The 21,227-nt window shown below is 48.1% G+C and overlaps 1 protein-coding gene across 2 annotated transcripts in view; it reads right to left on the reverse strand.

Moving 5' to 3' along the window:
- Positions 1 to 741: 741 nt before the first annotated feature.
- Positions 742 to 21,227, reverse strand: part of LOC121334284 (transmembrane protein 263-like) — a 202,259-nt gene continuing 181,773 nt past the window's right edge. The window contains exons 3-4 of one of the 2 annotated variants that reach the window (XR_005952423.1): positions 5,023 to 5,583; positions 742 to 2,467 (exon numbers count right to left, since the gene is read on the reverse strand). Coding sequence is in view for 1 of the 2 variants with exons in the window: in XM_041401261.1 (XP_041257195.1) it covers positions 5,297 to 5,583 (287 nt within the window). In the remaining variant the exon portion in view is untranslated. Of the gene's footprint in view, positions 5,584 to 21,227 lie in introns of both variants that reach the window. The other variant, XM_041401261.1, reaches the window with a different exon arrangement.

Below are 21,227 nucleotides of genomic sequence, written 5' to 3' on the forward strand. Positions count from 1 at the left end.
TGCTGAGCTGTTGGCTCCTGGCCTCGACCCAGTAAAAGGAACACCCTGTCTTGTGGCTGATCCAGCACTGCCCAGCCACTGGCCTGCAATCCTCCCTCAGGGCTGTGCAATCCTGGGAGCACTGCGTGGCTCTGCCCTGGGTTAAGTGCCTGTGGAGCAGATGAGGTGCCTGGAGTTGCTGGCTGTGCCCCCCAGCACCAGCACTGCCAGCCAGCCAGCAGAGGGTCAGGCTGCTCCATGGGGGCTCGCTGCAGCCCTGGGGAGCCATGTCAAACTGCCACCTCCTGCAGAAGGAGCAGGCTGCTGTGAGGAGAATTTGCTTCCTCAGCTGGGAAAAGTGGCTATGCAAACCTGCCTGAAGGAACAGCGGCTGTAGAGGCAAAATTTCCCATCTTCAGCTGCTGAGATCCTACTTTCAGGGCTAGGCCAGCTGTCCCCAGCCTGAAAGCCCTCTTATGCACTGGTCTTTAAACCAACACAAAAAATTGAGTTTAGAAGTCTTATCCAAACTGTTCTTACCATTCCAGTCAGGAAAGGCGCCTGCAGCAAAATGGCTTTTGAACCACGCTTGAAAGCTATGTCCTAGTTTAAGCAGGGACAGAGATTCTGCTTTGCTTGGTGCCTCATCTAGAGCCCTTAGGGGAGAGATCTAATTTCCCAAGGAATCTCTAACATCTTCCTTCAATTGTGCTTCCTCTCCTCATTTCCCCCCACTAGGAACAAGAGCCAGCATAATCACGGTTTTTATCCTCAAATTTTACTGTAATTAAAATACAGAGATGCAGAATATTCCCAGAAACACACTGCAAAACAAACCAAGCAAACAAATTCAGTAGGAAACCAATTACAGACAATGAAATGATAAAGAACAAAAGTGTTCTCTGGAGCCCAGCACTGTGCACAGGACTGCGTGGCCGCAGTTTTCGGTTGCCAAAGGCCTCCTCAGCTCCTACAGAAGCAGAGTTGGGCCCTGGCTCTGAGGCTCTCTCTAACCATCTCCATATTCCCAGTCATGCTGTTGTTTTTACAAGGATGACTTTGCAATGGAGACATGGAAATGACCCACCCACAGGGATAAAAGCCAACAAGGGAACCCAGAGAAAAAGAAGTGGGTTAAGATTTTCCACACACAAAACACAAGGGGACAGAGAGGGGTGGAAGACATGCACTTCTTTCCCAGCCAGGGGAGCTGCGGGGGCAATCACCCTCTGCCCTCCCAGACACTGAGTGTGGATGGTTAATGAAGGTCTCAGCAAAAGCTTTGGGGAGCTCTATCCATGGGCAAGACTGAAAGGGAGGGATAAAAAAGTAAAGGATAATGAGACTGAAGTCAGGGAAAAGGGAGGAGAGGATGCACCTATGAGTCTCCTTTCAGCCAGGACATATTTGTCAGGCACAGGGAATGGCCAGGCAAGGTGGGATACAGGGCTGCAAACAGGGTCACATCCCACCTCCACCATGGGGGAGACCCAGCCCCATCATGGGGAGATCATGACAAAAGCCTGAAGGAGATTTGGGAAGGGTGGGTTATAACAAGGGAGCTGATCTGATGCTTCAACCATCCACTGATCTATCTAAATGGAAATTGCTAGCAATCATCATTACTATGGAAGCAGGGCACAAGCCAGGCATGTACCACCACCACACACCAAAACCCACATTGACCCACTCCCCTTTCTGTGCTCTTCCCTAGGACAAACTCCATTGCACTCATCTTCTGATTCAAAGCCTGTCCTAAGAAACAAATTCTTTCCATGCTCCCTGTTTTCTTGTTCCCTCACTTCTCAACTCCTCCTGTCACACCACTCTCTCCTCATCTTCTGTGTATCAACTCCCTTTAATCCTTCCCTCTACCCTGATGCCACCCCCTCCTATTTTGTACCAAGCTACCTCATCCAGTAGCCATGGGATTTATGCACAACAGTTTTTGCCCTTCGTACCATGAATGGGCAGTGAGAGAAGGGCTGCACCGGTGGCCTGGGGGGCTGGAGGAGGAAAGATAGGGCATCTGACAAGAGCCAACAGCTTCCCCATCCAATCCAGATCCCACTGTCCTGCAACTAAAGCTGCCAGAAGGCATCTTTACTTTTAGACTGGGAAGGCTGACCCTGTTTTCCCTCTGCTCTGGCACTGTAAATGCCCAGAAAAGCAGGCTGGGACTGGGTCACCATGGTGAACTGAGCAGGCCTAGCACAGACTTTCTTAAAGCCTTTGAGTCCTGGAGATTTACTTATTCCTGAATGCCTGTTTAGCAGTGTGAGGCCTTGTTTTTGGAGTAGATTTAATCTTCTACCCCTGCCTGCTAATTTGATCTCTTGCTACTCATGGTCCCTGAGCTGTCCTTTACCTGGGCTGTAAGAACAGCGATTTAGACTGTGAGTTCTCCTCTCCAGCTCATCTCTTCTTCTCCAGGCCATCCTGCAAGGAAATGGCAGCTCCAGACAAATGACAGGCTTTACTCTATTTCCTGCAAGGATGCACAGAAGAGAAGAAATAAAAAGATGGGAAACCCTCAGGGTCCCAGTGGCCTTCTTTACATCACCTTTATCCCATTTGCCACACCTGCTGGGTACACATAGCCTGCAGACAACAGCCTGGGCAGGAGGTATTGCCTGCCCCAGCAAGAGCCTGTGTGAGACACTATTTAGCCAAAAGCACAATCAGCCTCCCACCACCCACCCAGGGCTGGCTGCTGAAGGCTCTTAGATTCTATCTTCTCCTGTCCAAGACCTAGGAGAGACATTGAGGAAGAAGACTCTTCTGTCCCAATTGGCCAGAAGCTATCTTTATCAGAGGGTTGGTGACAACACAGCTAGTTACACACAAGCAGCTTTCAGCTTTGGGGCTAGAGCTTGCTTCAGAGGCAGTCTGTGATCTGGAATAAGAGATGAGTTATGCTCAGGGAGAGCAGTGAGCAGAGATCCATGCAGTGCAAACTGTCGTCCAGCTTTACAGGGTGTTTGAGACAAAGGGAGAACAGACAAGACTTCTTCTGGCCTTGACAACTGCCACGAGCATCCCAGCAAAGTACAGGAACACATCAAGGCCTGATCTTTCTGTGAAGCCGCTGCCTTCAGAGACAAAACCGGCATGTCAGGGTCAACTTGGCCTTCACCAGAACAAAGGACACAAAGTGAGGAAATGCACACACCTACCAAATGCTGCTTCCTCTTTAGAAACAAAAATGTAAGTCAAACCTTTCTCATGCTATCAAGAGTAGGAAACTGTGGAGATCAGCAGCTTCTTACCCCTGCAAGCAGCTGGGGCTACCTGGCAAAGGGTATGGAGAGTGATTAACACCAGCATGATTATCAGGGGGACACAGCAACATACATCCCAAAATGTGGATTTAATAAAGGTCAGAACGAAAACTGCATCACAAGCTCAAGAACATTCAGCAAAAATGATGGCGGGGGTGTGTGTGTTGTACTTAAATATTCCCTGATGTCTAAGTCCTAAGCACAAGAGAGCAGTCAGGAAGTGCAACGACCTCCAAGGGGAAATGAAGATCAAGAAAGTTGTCTTCAATGTCCAAAAGATAGGGCTGAGAGAAAACAAACAGCACAGACAGGAGAAAGGGGATTTTTCACATTCCTTTGGTTTCAATAAACTATGCTCTTGGGCAACAGAGGGCAAAACATCCTCTAAAACATGATTTTTCTTTTGACCAGGACCCTATATAAAAACTATACACTGAAAGTGCCAAAGATGACTGTGTGAGCTCCTCTGTGGCAGTGGCACAGGTTTTTTTTCCTGGCTGAAGACATGCCTGTGGACTTACACGTACACACGCACGCTAACACAGATGCATGTTTATAAAATACAGCACAAGCACTGCTTCCCTTGCCTGTGCATCCAACACCTACAGACCAAGGCAAATCACCTGCCAAAGCCAGGAGCAGCAGAGTTAATGGTGGAGCCTGTAGTTTTCCTCATCCCAAGAATTACAGGGGACCTTGAGGGAGTGAGTTTGTGCATGTTTGTGTTTGTATGTGTGGGTACAATGCCACATAGCCCCTGGAGCATCACGGGCCAGGCTGAGGATGGCTGTGACTCCCAGATGGATGCAGGTGTCTGGGTTTCTGCGGCACTACGACTATGGGTGGGCTATTTAGTGCAACATAGTCCTTTACAGGAGCCGGGCTGGGGCCGCAGGAGCAGCGTGCAGAAGAGGAGTTGCTGGTGCCCTGTGCAGGCTAACTGCTGTTGGAGCATGCTCAGCCCCTTGGGAAGTGTTCTCCAACATGGTGCAGCCCACTCACACCTAGGCCCCCACTCCCAGGGTGCTGAGTCGTGGGGAGAGCAAGACTCTCAGCTTCCCCACCATCCCTGCAGCAGAATTTGGATGGCATTTGGGAACACACTTGCTCCTGGTTACTAGTGATGCTTTTGGAGTGTGAGTGTGGCCAAGAGACAAAATGCCCCTGTTACAGTGTGGGATAGTGGACCAGGACTTCAAAAGGCCTGGTCTCTCTGTGGAACATCATTGCCTGTACTGCAATATCACAGAGGCCCGGCAAGTGCTACTGTCAGCTCCTTCCCCAAATGGGAACATACAGCAGCTTTCATATTCCTCCTTCTCACCAAGAAAATCTGTGCAGAAGTTGATGGTCTGGGATGTGTCACGCTCTGGTGTGGCATCACCCCAGAGCTGCTCTGCTGAGCTTGAGGGTTCCCTCTCTGAAGGGTTCAATTCAGCCAGGGAGTAATTGACTGGGAGCAGCTTGTGGGGATGGGCCCTGCAAAGAAAAGGTAAGAGGTGCAGGGCAGGAGGGAGGCTTCCCCCTCTTCACAGTATCTCTCCTTTGTGTCGATGGGACTTCTGTAGTTCTCTGCCAGGCACACCTCCCAAACACACCTTCCAGAGGGAAGGGGTGTTTCAGAGGCTGTCTTCCCAGCTGAAGTTGAATTTGACTACACAACCCACACTTCAAGCCAGGCATAGTTCCCCCCATCCCCTGTTGCTCCCTTCACCTCCAGGCAGATAGATCCTGATGCCTTCTCCCATCCCTCCATGCTTACAAGAACAAGAAGGGAGGACGGAAACTACAAGACAGAGACAGCTGCGCCTTTAAAGTCCTCAGAATAAAGATGGTTTCCAGTAGGTGATGGGAGTGAAAGGCATTGACAGTGGCTCTGTGAGCTCTGAGCTAGGCAGGCGGTGCTGAGCAGTCTGCAGCCAGAGTCTGCTCGGGTGCTCGACCCTTCCTGAAGCAGCTGGTTCCAAATCAAAGAGGTGCTGGGTAGGAGGACAGTATGGGCAGGTTGATCTTTTGGAAGGGAGCTGTGACAGGGATTAGTCAGCCTTGTCCTTCTTCTTTGCAGTGAAAGGGACTTTGCTGGCAACCGCACTGCCCACAGCTCCGACGCCGCCGGTCACTGCTGAGACGCTGCCCTTCACCAGTCCAACGCCAGCAGCGGGGACACTGGTCACAGCTGTTTTGGTGAGCTCCAGACTCTTGCTGCCCACCCAGGCAACTCCTCCCAGTGTGGCCCCCACAGCTCCTCGGGTGATACTGAAAAGACCGCCTGTCACTCTCCAGATGACTCCTGCCTGCTGCTGTGGGTGGTCCTTGCTGGCATCTGTGGGGAGAGAGAGAAAGGGAATGTCAGAAGTGGTCATGCTGGAGACCTCCCTGGGCACCCCTTCCAGCCGAGGATGGTTGTCCTGGCATGCTTTCGTGTGCATAATGCCTTGCCTTGCAGCCCTAGACCTCTTGTGCCTGAAGGAGAAACCAAGGCAAGGCCAGGCCTATGGCATAGCAGGAAAGGACTTTGAGAGGGTAGGAGTGGGAACAGAATTGCCTGTGTGACAGAGAAGGGAGGAAGGCAGGTCAGTTACAGCCCCAAACTTGCAAGTCTTTGTGCTGCAGTGCAAAGCAAATCCCACTTTACAAGAGATGTAATTCCCCTCCCATGCATGTTGGCTAATGCCAGTAAATCACAAAGACTAATGCCAGCACAGGAGGCATGAACTACAGACAGCAACAGCGGATGTTTGTGTGGCCTGCAGGTCCTCAGAAGCATCTGTTTGGAAGCAGGTCTGGGCTCGTGTCAGACGTAAAACTGAGGCACAGCACAGACTTATCTGCGAGAGCTGTAATTGAGTGAGCAGAGATAGCAAACTGCAGTAAAGATACAGTGACAGAAACGTCACCTCGGGTTGTACAAGCCCTCCAGAGATCTCAGCTACGTATTTAATAGTGTTAAGACAGTGCTTAAGTTACTACACTGTGTCACTGCTGGTTTACCTGTGCCAGCTGGATCAAGGCCAGCATGATATACCCACCCAAGCTGCCATCACACCTGCCCACAACACTGCAGATATAATGTTCACAGCTCACCACTTCTTGGGAAAGGGTTGACTCTGAACCGCTTCTCACGGGATTCAAACCTGACAACTCTCCTGCTGGCCTGCACACAACCCTCTCCCTCTGCATCAGCTAACAAAGTGGTGTGCAGGCAGCAAAGCAAAAGCAGCTCTTTTCAAGGGGCAAGGTATTTTGGATACTCTGACTTCTGATTCACTGCCAGTTCTGTCCATGAGATGAGTTACTAATAATTGAAAAACACGATAAAGCAATCCCAGCAGGAAAAAAAAGGAGTGCGTTCACCCTGAAGTCCACGGGGAGCTGGTATGGAAGGTTGGCAGGTCCAGCTATGAGAATTCATTTTCTGCTTTTATTATTCCACTGTAGCTTGTGCTGTGTTCAAACACAAGTGACAACACCCACAAAAGTGGAGGTGGTGGGCAGGTGATATCAAATCCATTGAAGTTTCCATTCTGGGAGGGTGATTCAGTTCAGAAAGTGGCCAGTCCACCCTACCTGTTAATCTTCCTAATTCTCCAGCATGAAATAATGCCTTCTGACCTCAAAGTGTAAGAAAATAGCTTCAGCTGGGGTAAAGAATATTGTATTTCCAGCTCTGTTACAAAGACAGCAAAGTGGTGAATATTTGTGCTTCTGCAACTGCAGACGGCGCTAAGTGGGAATAATTTTTAGATGGACAACAAGTTGTGTCAGAGGATCAGAAAACCTAAATGTTTATAGGCTGTGTTTCCACACCCCCCCACCCCCCCAAATGAATCACAAAGTGAGTATCAGCAAAAAAATGCAGACAAAAAAGGTTAAAAAAAAAGGCAGAACATGAGTTAGGTCTGTAAAGAGCTAAATAGCAGTTACTTGAGAATGATGCTGGCATATATTTGGTTATCCAACAGTTTTGTTAGATCTTTTCCTGAAGGACGGAAGCTCCCATGGCTTTATTCATTACAGCATCTTGTTAGGTGGAGAGGAATACAGAAGGATATTGCTGGCTGTTCAATCACTGCAGTTTAGTTGTATTTGGTAAAGCGAAATCAGACTCCAATTTTTTTTGTGAAAGCATTCAGATCCTGCTTATCACAGCCCAGCAGAAGGGGCTGAAATATTCCCCATTAGCCTAAGAGGAATCCTAATACAATACCAAGGGTCTCCATACCAGAAAAATGTGGGAGTAGCAATGCTGGGGCCCTACTGCAATCACCATGGCAGTGGTGCCAAGCATTTTCAAGCCCCAGTGCTCCTGGAGCTGCAGGCTCTTTGACTCTCTCAACCCTAACCCTTATCCAAATCCAGAATCAGATGGTATGATGATCCTTCCCTAGGTATTTTTGTCCTGGATTCCTCAAAAATTCTTCAGTTTGGAGTTTTTTTGGATTCATACATTTTCCCCCAAGCTACTTCCAGTCTGAACAGAGGTCTCCCTTGGGCAGGGACTCTGATGTTCACTATCTCCGATGAGTTGGAATAAGCCTTACACTGCACATCTATCTGATAACGTGGACTGAAATATGGAGTTGGAGAAGGGTGAGTGCAGAGTTTCCAGTGTACAGTTCTACCCAGTATACAACTTATTCCTTACCTATTCCTCAGCAGTTTCTCAAGGGGTTTTCTTTTTCTCCTCTCCCTCAATGTTACTGAGACCCATTGGCTCCATGTCCAGTTTAGCTGCTAGTCCTCAACTGCTCCACAGTGCTTATCCAGTACAGCCATTTCTGTGTTTTGTCTGCAGTCCAAGGGCAGGAAGAACTGACGGGTCCAGAAATCCATGCAACTGTAAAGCAGGACTAGGTAAAAGCCAGAGTGGTCCTCCAAACAAGGATGGCAGGTCTCATGTTCCTGCTCCCCTGTGTGAGGAAACAGATCCTTTGTGTCCCAGAGGACTGCAATGCAGAAGCTTTGGGCATTAAACACCTACTGGCATGCTCAGCTGCAGAACCAAGACCTATATCAAAGTAGCAATAATCTTTCTGGCTCTCCCCCAGTAAAACTGCATCTCAGGCTACCTGGAACCTATCTGTAGGAAGATTTATGCCTCTGGAGCTGCCCAGCTATCTGAACTACACTAGTGTAAGAATCTCTTACATGGTATGTGAATGCCTGCAGGTGGACAGCCTAGGGACCAGAGAGAAGGTGGCAACAGCAGATGAGACTGAGGGAGGATGTTACTCTGCCAGTAGAGAGTAGAACATACTGGACAAGTTGTCAGGAAACACTAATGAAGACAAGAGAAGGACAAAGGTTCTTTCTGCTTAAGCTTGGCAGAGACAACAAAGCTGCAGTGCACTGGAGCACTAATGCTTGCACACTGCCTGCACCTGGTCTGCAACCATTCTCACAGTCCTTAAAACTCCTCAGGCAGAAGAGATGGGAGATCTGGCCCTGGGAGGTGGGAGGCTATTGCAGAAGCACTCTAACAGCTCCAACACAAAGCAGAAGATGTACCACACCAAAAAAACCCCAAACCTATCAACCAAATGTATGAAAAACCAAACCAAAACCCAAAGATGCTCAAGTTTGAATAGATTTGAACAGAAAAAGATAAATCCCCAGTGACCCCAACCACAAGGGACTACATCCTAACCTGGTGGCAAGCTGAAATGGGTCATATTTGTTCTATATTCCAGATGATGCGTTGAAAGCTTTCAAGCTATCCCTGGTTAGTTTGTCTTCAGGATTGCAATAAACCCCACAGTAAGCTGTCATGTAAGATAAGCATCAGATTTACAGTGCAAATTAGTCTCTCAGACAATGGAGCGAGCTAAGCATTTTGTTGGCACAGAGGGGTCCAGATTAAGAGCGAGACAGACAGCAGAGATGAAATACACAAAATAATCAGAGAGACAGACACACCGCCTAAGCAGGGGAACAGTTCTCTTCCCTGGAGCTGGCTGCAGCCCCTGCTGCTCATGAAAGATCTTCACAATCTGCAGAGCCCTTTTTCCTCTCCATCAATGACCTGCCCTTTTCAAGGGTCCCTTCAGCTTTCCTTCACCCCATGGCAGCTTAGAACAGAAGAGTAAGTAGCAGAAAAGAGTTGATTAAAAGGCTCTCCTGTATCAGCGCCTGCATTCTGGGCTGGGGCTGGCACCCCACACAACAGAGGTGTCTCCTCACACTCTCCTCCTTGGCCACTGCCACCTGCACTCCCCGCTGGCTTCTCTTCCAGAGCAGGGGTCCTGCCCACCGGGGCGGTTCTTCTCACCTGATCCTAACAGCATCTATGAATTGGGCAGAACTGAGATTGTTAATAACATATACAACTTTCTGTGCTGCCATGACACTTTCCAGGGCTTTGCACTGCAGTCATTTGGAGAGACAAAATGTGAGCCTGTGCTGGTGCCCAGTACAAATTGCACAGGCACTACTCTTGCCCTCAGCCCCTGCCAGCAGGTGATATGACAGGCAGGGTGAACTCTTTACTTTAAGAAGGACTTGTGCAAGTTGCTCTTTCCTACTAACTTATAAAAACAGCCCCAAGCCAGGAAAGCAATGTCAGAGAGAGCAGCACTAGTTTTGCATCTTTCCATTCCTGCTGGGCCCCACACAAAGCAGCCAGGCTGCTCAGAGGCCTAATGAAAACAGTCAGTGTCATCAGTCTGTCCCTCAGCAGATGTGAGAGGAAGGGGTGAGGTCACTAGTTCAAACCTGAATTACTCCTCTGACAGCTATTAAGTGGCCACTGGTTGATTTAGGCAGGTTCCCTCACCTAGAAAAATGTTTGGTCTGGAGGAACAAGCAGGGGGTGGAGGGTCAACTACTCACACAGTTTAGTTCCATCTTTTCCCAGCTCTTTTTTAAGCAACACTGAGGAAGTCATTCTGACCTTTACAGCCTCTGCCCCACTGTGACTGAAAATGTGTGATTTTCTGAAAGCCTTGGTTGTTGAGTCATAAACAAGCATATATGGGAGAGAAATTTCCAGTCCTGATGTTTCTTGGAGAAAAAACTGAAAGTTTGATTCAAGTGCACTCTTAATGCTCTGAGAACCCCAAGTGGATTATTGTTATTTTTAACCTTGTGACTTTTTCAAGCCTACCTCAATTTGAAATGCATGGGGCTGGCACTGATGTTTCTCTTCCCTTTCTGTAAAGCAAAACTGAAGTTAATGATCCCTATTTCCTTGTATTGCTGTGCTGTCGTGAAGGTTAATTAGGTACAGTTGGTGCAGTACTTTAAACAAGGAAATTGTACTTGTATCGTCATGACTGGCACTGATATGATTCCTGTTCCCATTCTCAGTGAACACACCAATGACAACTTCCAGTTTATCTCTGGAAAGGTTTACAATTTCCAGACAAATCACAAAGATGAGAAGAAAACTTGTCCCATCCCCATGCATCCAGCCTGCTATAGTGGGGCTACACAAGTTTATCCTGCAGCCGAGACCTTCCTTTGGGGTGATGCACTCCAGGGCTGGCACAAGCAGCTGAAGCAGGCAGAGACCACTCTGACTGCTGGGCACAAATGAAATCTCACTGTCCATCACCTAGCAGGACCCTTCTCCAGGAAATGACCAACGCTGCCTTCTTCCAAGCCCTGTCTGCTGCTGGAGAAAGCTTAGCTGAATCTTGCAGGTCACATCTGTAACAAGCATTTATGTCTGAGAGGAAGGAACTGATGTTCATGTCCTTTTGGTCATTTTTGGATCAAAGATGTAGATCCTGCAGTGTCACAGGCAAAACGTTAAAGGGAGCGCTACAAAGTGTTTGTTCTTCCAACACTCGTGCTTCTCTCCTGCCATCGGTCCCATGCTGCAGCTGTTGGAAAAGGCGTTGCAGGCTCAGCAGCTGGGCTCTACCCAGCCCTGCTCTGCCCAGGACCAAATGCTACAAACCACCACGGCTGCCACCAGCAAAAACCTCGAAATGCCACACGGAGTTCAGTCCTGGAGTTTTAAACTTTAACGCTGCAATCAGCAAGATGTACTCGTCTCTCTGCAACAGGACTGTTCAGGAAGCTGCTGCACACAGCAAAATGGGGCAGCTGTCTCCGCAGCCCAGCTCACCCCAGGGCTCTTCACTGGCACAATGAGCTTTAATTGTTCCTTGCACATGCCTCAGGAGCAGTATGAACTGCTGAAGCATCTACCTTGAAGCACCGAGAGACAGGGTTCAGGAGGGTAAATGAACAGTGATATGGAGTGGCTTGTTTTCCTCAGCTGAGCCCTGGGGGAGAAGCAGCCAAAGCTCTGACTCTGGAAGTGTGAATCTTAGTTGGTTGGGAGCTTCCTGACTGTCTTTGTTGGGAAGCTTCGTGTCACCAAAACAGAAACTCTTTGTAAAAACACGATGATATTCTTCAAACTTTCACTGAAGAAAGAATTCAGGGAGATTGGCCTCAGAGCAGGTAATAACCCAGTGGCCAAGGGATTTGACCAGGCTTGAGTCAGCGCAGGGACACTGCCAGCCACATGCACACACACAAACAGACTAAAGGGCCCAAGCAGCAGCTATTTGCACTTCTTTTCTTTAGCTGATTCACTTTGCAGGAAGAGATCCTAACTGGGGGAAAAACATAGACTTATCCTCTCACTTCTTAAGTGCTTTCAAATACCAGAGCCAAGATCTCCTCTGATATGGGTTTCTGTTTCTTGAAAAATAGTTGTTCCTTTGCTTTGCCATTCCTTTGCAGGAGGTAACTGGGTTTTTTGATCCAGAAATATCTCTTTTATACAGGTATAACATTTTGTCTGGATCAGCCAGAGTCTCCTTCAACCAGGATTTCCTGGGACCCTTTGATTCTTACAAGACTTCAGCTACTCTGGTGCATAAAGGTGGTCTCTAATGAAGCTGAAGACAGGATGTCCCACAGTCCAGAGGTAATGGTCCATGTGCTCCAGAAAAACTCAAGTGAATTGCCAGACAGGTAGTATAATCTACTAGAAAGGACATGGATGAGGCAGGAGCTGGAGACCCAGCTCTGTTCTCAGCATTATTGCTGACAATTATGTCTCTTCTGCTTCCTCTCCACGTTCCTGGCTTGTTTCAGCCATGGACGGTGTGACTGCCCAGACAACATGCTGGAGATCCTGTATGGCCTGCAGTGGAGTGGGCTGGCAGGCAGGAGTTAATCCCAGCTCTTTGAAGTCCAGCAAGTCGGGAAAGGAAGAAGACCACCCTTTGCAGAGAGAAAACTAATGAACACTAACTGGTTGCCCTTGTGGTACTTCTTAGAAAAAAATCTCCCAGCTCCCACTGACAGCCTCTCATCTCAGAAACAAATGCACACCAGGACAAAGTTCTCTGAAGCTTGCCATCCTTCTGATGCAGCTCACAAGGGCCTAAGGATCAGGATTTACCCTTTCCATAGGCAGCTGGTTTAAGACTCCTGTCTCATTTGATGTAAATATAATCTCTTACTATGGTGTATAGGCTCTAAGAAAGATGAGCCAACAGGAGAGAACTAGAGCAAAACTACCAGTGGTGTTGGCCCTTCAGGAAGAAAGAAATCTGGACATTCCCCCCTCTATCTCCATTGCAATATCTCTCTCCATGTGGAATAGATACAGAAATAGGCTTTTGCTGCTGGCCATACAGGTCACTAAAGAGCCTATGGGATGTCACAAGCTGCTGACAGAGTGAAAAGGTAATCTCGAAAGGCAAGAGATTCCAGCTTGCCACAAAGAACTGTGCACAGTGACTGCTTCCTCCCTACCCTTGCCACCCTCTGGGCCCTGTGCTAGAAAATGCACTGGTGCATTATGGCAACTATGATCAGCAAGGGACAGCTATCAGCTTGGGCTCTGCCTCTCCTGTACTTGTGTTAAAAGCATCAAAAGCGGCCAGCAGATTTGACTTGTTTGAACTTTATGTTCCTACCTGTCTTCAATTTCTACTTTTTGCTCCACCTACAAGCACTTGCAGCAGTTAAATGGCTTGCTTAAAAGCTTGGCAAGAAGGAACACATAAAGCTTCACCAATGGCTCCTTTTCCTTTTGGAATCTCATCACTGCTACACTGAGATTTTGGATCACAAGGACAGGAATCACCTCTTGCCATGAATATGGACTCTTGAGCCCACTTGGGGATCTGTGGGTGGAACAGGAGTAATCCAGCAGATTCAACGATTTTCAGTGGCCTCAAGCTTAAAGGCTTGAGGAGAGCTTTCCAACGGAAAAATTTATTCCTTACAAATAACTCTTCCTAGCATTTGTGCCCAGGCTGAAGAGACCATCTTTTTAAGCTTGCTCTTTGACCCATGCTAGCTCAGCTCTTGTCAGGGCACATCACCTCCTCTGTCAGTTCTGTAGCAGTGGTTGCACTGAGCTGCTTTCAGCTGCTTGTGATAGCACCTGGCACAAAAAGACCACAAATGAATCAGAGGATCTTGTTAAACAGTCTTGCTAATTCAGCTCTGATAAAGACACAGGAGAAAAAAAAAATCAATATTTGTAAAGTGAAAAAGGACAAAATCCATAGAGAAATAAAGGTAATTTTCACGGTGCTATGAGGCCCTTACAAACAATGGAGAGCAAATAACATAATCCAAGCTTATGTAAGAAATAACTTTTCTTCCATGCTCCAGTGCTACCCAGTGGATTTTAAACAAAGGCAGACTCTGTTAAGCCTCCTCTGACCAGTGAGGCTAAAAGTCCTTCCCATGACAGTATTGCTAACTCACAATTTATCAAAAAAGCACATGAATTTAGGTCCCAGCAGCAGTTTGGGAGAAGCATAGGAGTGAGACTAACTAACTAGGAACGTGCTCTAGGCTGCCAAGATCAAAAGTCCCCTCTATTTGTTCACTAACTGCCATGAATATTTTGTGTACTGTGCCATTATATTATCAAAGGCTTATTCTCTTAATCTCTGGAAACAAATGATTGTGATTGTAACTTGAGCATTTTACAGCTGAGATATCCAAGAATTTGTTCAAAAATATTCCTAGTAAAGTTGGGAACATATCCTGCCTTGGTAGTAGGGAAGGACCCAGGTCCAGACATTTCCTCTTTCCATTCGTGGAGCAGTTGAGCAATGGATACTGATGCTTTTCAGCGGGATGGCTGGCACCAGTGAAATATTCAGAAATTCTGCATTTATTCTGATTACGTGTTCCCTACTGCTCTCCAAGGCACATGCAGGAATTGAAGAAAAAATGAATGGCAGCTCAAAAAGCAAAGGCACAAACTTTAAAGTGACCTTTGACTGAAAGAAATGACCCGTTCATCCCAGAGGCTATCCAGGGGTCTTTCTGTCAATCCAAAGGATAACAAGGCAGTTAAGCTAAAAGCTGTGTCCTACAGAAGCAGCTGAGTGGGGGATTTACTGGGGAGGTACAGATATGCTTGCCTGCTCATGCTCCAGTATGGCAGGAACAGGCAGGATGGGCCTTTATTATTCTGCTAGAGGAAGGTATTTGATGGCCTAGTCTCAAAATCTCAGTTTCACATCTAGCTGACAAGGGGAGAGCACTGCAGTCATGAGTGGGCAGGTATGCTGCCTCTGGGAGCAAACAGACAGAGCATCCCTCCCCCACAGCCAGGCTGAACAGAGAAGGACGAGACCCATCCGTGTCTCAGACTATTAGATCTATTCTAGTGCAAAAACCATCCTCTAGCTCTGCACCCACACCTCTCAGTGTCCCCTCACCCTGACACTTCAGAGAGAGCCAGCTGGTCCTACCTGTAGTTTCCTCAGTGAGCCCATCACCCAGAAATCTCAGCCTGGAATGCATAAATTAGAGCTAGCACTAACACTGCCCAAAGAGACATCAAACCTCGCCTCTGCACTGCACAGACAAAGAGCTGCTGCTTAGGAACATGAACCTGCAGGTGTGACAGTTCCCTTTGCTTCCCTCCATATTCATGTCCTTTCTCTTTCCAAGGCAGATTTCAATACAGCAGAGCAGGGATGCTATGCACACTTGGTTTTTGGGTGGTTACTGAAGGGCTCTCCCTGGTGCTGCAGGTAAATTGGACTCCTTTGACATTGTGGCAGGACTGCCATGGAGCCCGGGTCCAGTCTGGCTCTCAGAAATGCTAGGATATCTAGGTCTCCCATTATTCATATAGTTGGAGGAATATCTGGAATAAGAGAGACTCCTGCTTGTTGCCACAAATCAGTCCCTACACTCTCAGTCTCTCGTGGGAGGGCCTGATAAACAGGATGTGCTTTACCTGAAAGGGTAGAGCCCCTATTGCTTCTTGGCTTTCTCCTGAGCCAGTCTTGACTCTAGCTTGGGATATCCCCTGTCACTGCCTGGAGAAGACAGTTGACCATAAAGCAGTAGAATTACAGTATGTGAAGTGAGAGAGCCCAATTCCCTCTCTATTCCAGTTTTAGCTCCCCTGAAGAGTTTCTATTCTGCAGTGCATCTCTGTTGCACTGGGAGGGGGAATATCAAACAATCTCCTACCCATTTCAGCAAGACCTTCCCTAACTCAAAGATGTCCCTTCAGCCTGGTGAACCCAGTTCGCAGCAGGAATTTAATGTATGATCAGTTTCAAAAACATTACTAAGACTTCTGCTCTCATTTGCTTTAACAATTGCTGAAAATCTTCCCATATGCCTGACTGTGACAGTGATATGCTGCAGAAGGCTGAAAGGCTGGAGAATCCAAGACCCCTCTGGATCACTGCCCTTTCTCTGGTATCTTCCTGTTGTCAAGCAAAGCCAACTTGGCTGTCAGAACAGGGTTCTGTGAAAAAACAATCAGCAGCACACCTACAGCAGCCTTTCAGGCCTTCAAGTTAAGACATTTACTGTCTTGAGTCTGTGATGCAGCTCAGCCTGGCAATGCTGTCACGCTTCTACTATTGGGAAATTAAGAGCAACATTACCCTCCTCTACTGATTCCCCTAAATTTTCTTCTGCAGTTCTGTACACACAGGGGAGCAACAGGGCAGAACAATTGATTCCTTTAAAAATAAGGGAGCATCCAAGGATGTTTTCAAGTACCACACTGCAGAGCTGCAGGATCTATGTGTCAGGCTCTTCCCATATTTCACATAAGGATTTCCAGCTCAGCTTGTGGTCCACATGCATGCACATGGTACCTTCCTTCTCAACAGAATAAACCTTTTGGAACTCCAGATCCCACCATGGCACACTCTAGCTTGGCTAGTGCAATCATTACAGAAACTCATTTGCACCTTTATTTTCTTCCCTTTGTTTCCAATCAGATGCATACAGGGAGCGACTGGAGTGACATGAACCTAATCAGAGGCTGATGCCACATCAGAAATCCCATCAAGCTATCTTCCAGTCCCAACAAGCTTTCCCCTGAAACAAACCTTCTTGTCATGGCTTGGAGAACCCCTGTGTATATTGTGTTCCCAGCAGGGTTTCTTAATGGGCTCAGTAGTCAGAAACTGAGTTTTATTTTACAAACTACAGACAAAAATCTTCTCTATTTAAATACCCACCTAGCTCTTATTGCTATTTTTCTGGAGCTTTTCCCTACCAAAACCAACTCTGTATTGAGGGATTCCAGGCAAAAGAATCTTAATTTTCCAGCAACACAGAGCCTAAATGGCCTAGAAGCCCCTGCACTAAGCATTTCATGCCTGCTGTGCACAAGCAGGGCTCAGCAGGTGTTGGCTGGAGGGAGCCAGGCAGCCTCTGCAAATCCCCTGCTCTCCTGTCAGCAATACAAGTGGAAACACCTCCTGAGCTGCACCTGAATGATGCCACCAGCAAAAAGAAGGAAGCGTTGGAGGGGCTGGAAGCCTCTGGCCCCAGTGAGCAGCGGGGAGGGGCAGCAGGGTGGGCAAGCCTGCCAGTGCCAGAGAACCAGCCAGCCCTGCCCGGTGCTCCGGAGAAAGAGGCACGCTGCACACCCTTGCACCTCTGGCACAAGAGGAGGCAAATTTGGCCCCTCTCTGTGTGTCAAGCAGGCAACCCAGAGACTCTGGCACAAGAGGAAAATGCAGCCACTCCTCAAGCTGTTGACCAGGAGACACTGACAGAGACCCCAGCACAAGAGGAAATTTCTGCTGCTCCTCAATTTATCGAGCAGGAGTCACAGACCGAGGCCCTGGCACCAGGTGCTGCAGTGAAGCCCTTCTGCAAGTGGTCTCTGAGGAGAGGACTGGGAGGGGCAGTGTACTGGAAGGGCACTGGGTCACAGAGTGGCCACCAGGTGACACATCCCACAGGAGCTCTGACCCATCTGGAGGAGGCAGAGAGAGCCCAGGAGAGCTCCCTGGGCCCATATCAAACATTCCACCACATTCTGGATGGTGTTAGCACAGACAAGGTGCCACTGTTCTGCTGCCCAGGTTGCAGCAGGGGTCTCCACATTCTCCCCATGAGGTAAAAGGCACCCTAGAGCAGGCCAAGAGAGACCTTCAACTTGGAAAATCCAGCTGCCACCACCAAAACTAGCCCAGGCTGCAAAACTTACTACTCCTAAATGCTGACTCCTGTTTCTGGAATGGACTAAAAGACACCATGGCCTCCAACCCCTAACTTCCAGACTGATGTTTAAGAAGTTTTATCAAGCCTCCTGAGGCTGCATTCAAGTATCTTTCCAGCTTGGGGCCATCCTGTGCACGCATAGCTGCATTCTGCCAAGCACTAAAGGCCTCTCTTCCCCTACAGCAACAACCTGGCTGCCCGCTCCCTAGCTGGCTGATGGCAGCACCTGGATGCCATCCAAAGGCAGTAAGTTTCTTGCAGCTGAATATGTTTAGTCCCTCTCCTAGGGCATGCTCTCCATTACATAGCTATTGTTTATGACCCCAATTATCTCCCAGAAACTGGTCCTTGCCTGCAGTTAATAACCAAGGCTAAATGATCAAGTGTTAGGGCTCAGGCAAACTGGTTGTTAACTTCTCTGTCAACCAAGTTCAGAGTCTTTTACTGCTATTAGAAACTCAGATTAATGATGCATAACAGAAATGAACTCTCCAGTGACACAGCTAGGTGAGGTTAGGAGAAGGGGGGAAAATAATCACTCCTTTTACCTGAAGTTTCAGCAGAGAAAGGAGGAGATGAGCCACCCTTTAACTCTCTTTTCATTCCCCCTGATGTCTGGGAGACAAATATCAAAGAGTATCTTATTTTGCAGAGATAAGATACAAAAAGTATGTTAATTTTTTAACTTTCATAGGGTCTGGATCATGTGGGCAGATCTGGAAGTGAAATGGGCTCACTGACCAGAAACTGCTTTCAGAAATGTATTAGATTTGCATGGCAAGCTTTTGGTAGCAGGGGTGCTACAGGGGTGGCTTCTGTAAGAGGCTGCCAGAAGTATCCCTCATGTCTGACAGAGCCAATGCCAGTCCACTACAAGATGGATACACCATTGGACAAGGCTAAGCCCATCAGCAATGGTGGTAATTCCTCCATGATAACACACTTAAGAAGGGAAAAAAATGATTGCTCAGAAGTACTTGTGGCCAGAGAAGTGAGAATATGTGAGGGAAAGAACTGCACAGGGCGAGTGCAGAAGGAGGGGCAGGAGGTGCTCCAGGAAGCAAAGCTCAGATTCCCCTGCAGCCCGTGGTGCAGACCACGGTGGGATAGCTGTGTCCCTGCAGCCCATGGAGGTCAGTGGGTGCAGAGATCCTCCTGCAGCCCCAGAGGACCCCAAGCTGGAGCAGGTGGATGCCCAAAGGAAGCTGTGACCTCCTGGAAGCCCAGGCTGAGACAGGCTCCTGGCAGAACTTGAGGACCCATGGAGTGAGGAGCCCATGCTGGAGCAGGTTTGCTGGTTGGACCTGTGACCCTGTGGCACATCCAGGTTGGACACTGTTCATGAGGACTGCGACTCATGGAAAGGGACCCACACTGGAGCACTTTGTGAAGAACTGTGGTTTGTGGGAAGGACTCATGTTGAAGAAGTTTGTGGAGGACTCTCTCCTGTGGGTGAGGCCTCACACTGGAGCAGGGGAAGGAGTCTTTCCCCTGAGGAGGAAACAGCAGCAGGAACCATGTGATGAACTGACCATAATCCCCATTCCTGTCTCCCTATATCTCTGAGGGGGAGGAGGTAGAAAACTGGGAATAAAGTTAAGCATGGGAAGGAGGGAGGGGTGGGGGGAAGAGTGTTTTAAAGAATTGTTTTACTTCTCATTATCCTACTTTGAGTTTGTTTTGCTTGTGATGGTAATCAGTGAGTGATCTCTCCCCATCCTTATCTAGCTCATGAGTTTTCACTGTATTTTCTCTCCCCTGTCCTGCTGAGAAGGGGAGTGAAAGAGTGGCTTTGGTGGGCACCTGGCATCCAGCAGGGTCAAACCATACAAGGGACCTCTTCCAAACTGTAATCCCTACCCTAATATTTCAGATTTCCAACAGCTAACAAGAGCTGGTGAATTCTGCAAGCCCCTGAAGGGCAGGAAAGAAAGATCTCACTTCAGAAAGAAAAGCTATGTAGAACAAACATGCATAGAAATGAATCTCAGGTTTCAAAGGGAGATCTACACCCAATAACAGATGTATTGTTAGCCTTTCCCAGCCTACTTCTCACTGGTTCATCTGTAAAACAGCCCTCCAACAACTCCTCAGAAAATAGTAGTTTCAGTCCAGAAAATGCTGATGCTGAATCCCTTTCACAGATCTTTCTGAACAGTAATGGGACACCATCACCCTTGTGCTTACAGAGGCCACTAGGTGTCTTACAGGACATAATTTTCTCAAGAGATTCACCAACTTCTACCCATAAAGTGCAAAAGCCTGACTTTGGGGAATTACCACTATGGCCTTGACAGTCAGTTTGACCCAATCCACACAGAGACACTCTGAAAGTACCAGAAAAATAAACCCAGGCAGTGCAGCTGTGCAACCCTGGGGTCTGGGACAAAGGGACAATGACATAGGAAGAGGAAGAGTAGCTAGAACAAGCAGAAGGATTTATGGCTGTATATACATAACAGTAGGACTTGGTGCCTACAAATGACTTTGGGTGTGATGAGCTCACTGCCTGAATCTTGGAGTATGACTATCTCCTCCTGCCACCACACATATGCAGGGAATGGGAAAAGAAAGGCGTTGAAAGGTCTTCTTCAGCCAACCTCTCCTGCTCAGATACCTGCCCCTTCAGCTCTCTTCTGGGACAGATGACACTCTAGACTCCTTCTTTTCAAAATCTGCTGGATACTGTCCAAAAGACATTTATTCTTCTACCACTCCATGCATAAGCTTGGAAAAGGCAGACAAGGAAGGAAGATGGGGAACAGAAGAGGGCACTTTTCCCTGTCTGATAACTGCTGGCTGATAGAAGGCCACAGATGTGTCACCGTGTGTGCCAGCCACGTAAAGATGGATGTGCCTTCTATCAGTAGATGGTGAAGGAAACACACAGGAAGATACAGGAAGAAACAGATTTTCTGGTGGTGTGAGGAGGATGCAAGGATCATCCTGCACGTACAGAGCAGCACTGAAAGCATGCAACTTTTCTTGCAGAAGTTTGTTAGTACTTTTTCTTTCCTGCCCAATCCATTGCCAGCCACAACCTTTATACCCGCGTGAGCACAGTGACACTTACTAATGAAAATGGAGTGCTATTTATTGTGTATGGGCTGCCATCAAGGGAGAGGCTCTGTCAGTAGGCACACCAGCACTCAGCTGCACCACAGAGACATCTGAAGTGCAACTGGATGAAGCACAAACATTTGTTTTGGTGTGAGGCCATGCCTGTAAGACAACAGCCATCAGCTAGGGAGCCTGTGGGCTGGCATGGTCCTGAGGGAAGCTGAGTCCTCAGCTGCCATCCTCCACCAGGGCCTGGCAAAAGCGACCTGGCCACCACTTCTTGAGACAGCTCAGGCAGCTTTAAAAACAGACTCTTTCATCCGGATTTACTTATTCATGTATTCTCAACAGAAGCACCAACAGCCATAATTGGATGCATTACTGGGTTATTAGAGCTCTCAGTCACTGCCTCTGCAGCTTCACATGGTGCTGGGGGAATGCACAGGAAGAACAAACAGGGCAGAGGCATGGCCAGTGGCAGGG

The sequence above is a fragment of the Onychostruthus taczanowskii genome, unplaced genomic scaffold (genome assembly GCF_017590055.1).
Source record: "Onychostruthus taczanowskii isolate IOZ18803 unplaced genomic scaffold, ASM1759005v1 scaffold1, whole genome shotgun sequence".
In the NCBI taxonomy this organism is placed as follows: domain Eukaryota; kingdom Metazoa; phylum Chordata; class Aves; order Passeriformes; family Passeridae; genus Onychostruthus; species Onychostruthus taczanowskii.